This window comes from Clupea harengus, chromosome 13, assembly GCF_900700415.2.
Source record: "Clupea harengus chromosome 13, Ch_v2.0.2, whole genome shotgun sequence".
Taxonomy (NCBI): domain Eukaryota; kingdom Metazoa; phylum Chordata; class Actinopteri; order Clupeiformes; family Clupeidae; genus Clupea; species Clupea harengus.
Window position 1 is genome coordinate 22181530 of NC_045164.1, and position 2500 is coordinate 22184029.

General features: G+C 46.3%; 1 protein-coding gene across 1 annotated transcript in view; it reads right to left on the bottom strand.

The window, feature by feature from the left end:
• Positions 1-2500, bottom strand: part of meis1b (Meis homeobox 1 b) — a 74755-nt gene that overhangs the window by 59473 nt on the left and 12782 nt on the right. The window contains exon 7 of the mRNA XM_012819917.3: positions 1169-1280. Coding sequence (XP_012675371.1) covers positions 1169-1280 — 112 coding nt within the window. The remainder of the gene's footprint in view (positions 1-1168; positions 1281-2500) is intronic.

Sequence of the window (2500 nt, forward strand, 5' to 3'; positions counted from 1 at the left end):
CTAAAGGATGACACAATTATGATCCAGACTAGTCACTGTGCAATTGTATTTGCACAATATGGCAAATCCTGGGGATTTGTAAGGATTGCTTCCCAGAACCAAAGTGCCTCAGCCAAAATATAGATGCATCATTTATGAACCAATTTTTAAATAACAAATCTTTTGTTTTATTTTGCATTTCATCACCATCGGTATGTGTGTTTGGTGTAGTTTTCACTATGTTTTTTGGGTAACTTATCTCATTCGCTTAGCCAAAAACAGTAACTAAGGCAGTCCAAAGCTTAACAAGACCTCACTTCACCTCTTGAAATGGACCTTTCTACATGGGCATTAGCTAGCTAGCCCAGACCACTGCAGCCATAAGACTCTGCGTCCTGGTGCGTGCTTCATTTTTGCCAGGGGATAACAATATTTTCTTTATGTAATTGTGGGTTACATGGCTTGAAACATTTTTACATCTAAAATTACATTATTTCTTAGCAGCTCATGCTGGTTAGCAAGCATAGCGGTTGATAGCACATAGCTTCCTAGTTGTGTTGTGGAGCAGCAGCAGCAGGCTAAATACAGATAACCACATAATAAGCTTATTCTCAGTGTTGGACGTACGACAACATTGTGACAGCTTTAGGTGTTAAATGTCAGCAAAACCAAGTCTGTGTTATGACCAACACTAATACGTTCCAAGTACTTGCAGTGCATTTCTCTGAGACAATGCTCTCAATCTTTTTGTTTTTCTTTGTTTTACTTTGCCAATGAGAGTAGTTTAAGATTACTAGAGGATGCTGGTGTGAGTCATGTGACAGGGCCAGCTGACTGTCTGACCGTTGGGGGGGGGCTAATAAAAAGAGATCGTCTGACTCGCCATGTTGTCACACATCCCATCCAGTGGGGCAGTGATGCTGGATCCAGGACCGATCTCATCACTCCACTCGCATCACAAGCAGCTGTTGGACTTTACCCAGATCTCTTGCAAAAGAGTCACTCAGTGTCCTCAACAGCATCTGCTCTCTCTCGCTCTCTCTCTCTCTCTCTCTCCCCTAAATCTAAATGTATAAACAAATATGTACAGACACACGTGCACTTTTACCAGCGGACAGATATTAACACACACACACAGATGCACACACAGACGTACACCACTCACATCCCATCAGTTCGAGGTCCTTACCTTGTTCGCTGCTGTTGTCTCCGCTGTGTGATGTGTGTCCTCCGCTGGACGGCCCCGGTGTGCCCCCGGAGCGTGTGGACGCTGTGTCATCGTGGTCTCTGTTCCACGAGGTCTGTGGGAGAGAGAGAGGCAGAGCCAGCTGTCAGACATCAGGCTACTACTACTGCAGGAGTAGCACACCGCCGGCGATAAGAAAACCGCTACGCACACACACACACACACACACACACACACACACACACACATACACACATACACACACACACACACACACACATACACACACACACAAAGCACAGAGAGCAAAAGGGTTTATCAGATACACCTCACTTCCGTGGCTTTTCCGCACAGCAAGTCACACAACTGCTTTGCTAGTCTCTGCCACGGAAGTCCATCTAAAACCTTAACAGCAGGAAACGCACACCATCGTTTGCCTTATCTACCCACAATAAATATTTCAGGCTGGTGTGACAAGCCACACTAGGACTGTATAATTACTGCGTATATGAGGTTCTTAATCTGCTTGACAACTACAACTCCTGTGCCTGCCTGCACAGCTCACGGTCACTGTTTAACAGTGGAGCAAAATACCCTGCCCCCCATTACACCAAGTTCCCAACATTACCATAGGAAAGAAATCCATGATCCCGACAGGAAAACACTGTGGTGTCGGAGAAGAAATGAAACTAAGCCGAGAGAATCACTGTAGCTCAGGAGAGGAAGAGGTGTACGAGAGGAGAGGAGAAGAGAGCGTTGCAGACAGGCCGGGTCAAATGAGTCTGGGGACTTATATACACCACTCCCCCCCCGGGTGTGTGTGTTAGTGTGTGTACCCACAGACCCTTGTGAATCCCGAATGGAAATCAAACACAGGACAGCCACTTCTTAAAATGGACAAACAAACGAAAAAAACAAAATTAACAACAACAACAACAAAGCTAAACCAAATTCTATTGACAAGCCGGCTTTGGGCGCACAAAGGGAGAGCCAGTGTCAGCTGTTGAGCGGATGCTGTGGCAAATGGTGCGGACGTGGGGATAAAGGGAAGAGGGCCTGAACAATGAGGAAGCCAGGCCTGGGCACACTCTGCCCCATGCGAAGCCCACTTGGACTATAGAACTGGGAACAGATGTTGCCTCTTAGCACTGGTTTCTTCTGAAAATGAGTAACCTTGGCAGCGGATGGACTGCAAGCTGTGGGGTGAACCTCGGCAATATTCTCGCAAAGTGCTATCTGACCTGTTGATGCGGCGGCTAAGAGCATATCCTGTGCTCTTCCGTTTCGTTTTTTATCGTGTTTAGTGTCATAATAGCAGTGATGAACCAGGATACT